The sequence below is a fragment of the Numida meleagris genome, unplaced genomic scaffold (genome assembly GCF_002078875.1).
Source record: "Numida meleagris isolate 19003 breed g44 Domestic line unplaced genomic scaffold, NumMel1.0 unplaced_Scaffold2684, whole genome shotgun sequence".
Classification (NCBI taxonomy): domain Eukaryota; kingdom Metazoa; phylum Chordata; class Aves; order Galliformes; family Numididae; genus Numida; species Numida meleagris.
In genome coordinates, this window is record NW_018364486.1 from 1 (window position 1) to 1025 (window position 1025).

The window sequence follows — 1025 nt, forward strand, 5'->3', positions numbered from 1 at the left end:
TTAATGCTAATAGCTGCCCTCAGGTTAGCCCAGAAAAGCGCATGCTTGCTCCTCTCCTTTGGCCACTCCAGGTAGGTTCTCTTTGCCATGAGAGCCTTCAGCTTGTGGTACCTCGCAGGGATAACATATGAAGGGATCGGCTCCAGCAAGATCAGGATTAAGCTGTTGGAATTCTCACTAAACAGCTTGTGATGGGCAAAGTACAGCTCGTAGTGACACCATTCGCTCTGCACAAAGTTGGGTGACAACACAAAGATGGACCTGTAGCTCTTCTCAATGCAGTTAATGATATTCTCCACAATGCTTTTGCCGGGGATAAAGTTTCTCTCGTGCTGGCACAGCCGGATGCAGCCCTCCCCCTTCTCCAAATTGGGGATCAGCTCGTTCTTCACCCACAAGGAATCGCGTTCGCTGTAGGAAATGAAGGCGTGAAACTGCAGACCGCTTTCCCGCTCCTCGGGGCTGTCGTGCCAAGCTCTCCGCTTCGTCTGCGTCCACTGCCACAGCATCCGCACGTACCACGGCACATCCAGGTAGATGCACAGAAAGGCCACCACGGCCACCAGCACCAGGGTCAGCAGCAGAGCTGTCACGAGCAGCAGAGTCGTGTTGCAAGCCAGCTCAGTCAAGTGGAAGTCCTTCAGCTGCGTTCCGCTCAAGTCTTCTGGGTACTGGCACACATACGCCTCCGGCCAGCCAGACAGCTTCCCCCCAGACTGCCTTTCCAGGTGCAGGAAGTCCTGCAGCTCACACGAACACTTGAATGGGTTTTGCCCAGCCTGTAGCTCCTTCACGCTCGGGCAGCTCTCAAAGAAGTCGGCGGATGGGGTGAGGATCAAATTCCTCTCTATGTTCAGGATCTGCAGGCCCACAAACGCCCTGCACCCTGGCAGATCAGCCAGCCTGTTTGATGCCAGGTTCAGCTCCTTCAAGGAGTTCAGCTCAGCAATCCCCTTGGGCACACTGGCGATCTGGTTGTTTTGTAGGTCCAGTCTGCTGATATTAACTGGCAAGCACTCAAACAC

At 54.4% G+C, this 1025-nt stretch overlaps 1 protein-coding gene across 1 annotated transcript; it reads right to left on the reverse strand.

The window, feature by feature from the left end:
* Positions 1-5: 5 nt before the first annotated feature.
* On the reverse strand, positions 6-1022 carry LOC110391020 (toll-like receptor 6; the record flags this gene model as incomplete). The annotated part of the gene is made up of 1 exon (XM_021382678.1): positions 6-1022. A coding segment is annotated over one exon (1017 nt), but the record flags the coding sequence as incomplete, so codon positions are not given.
* Between the last annotated feature and the right edge of the window lie 3 nt (positions 1023-1025).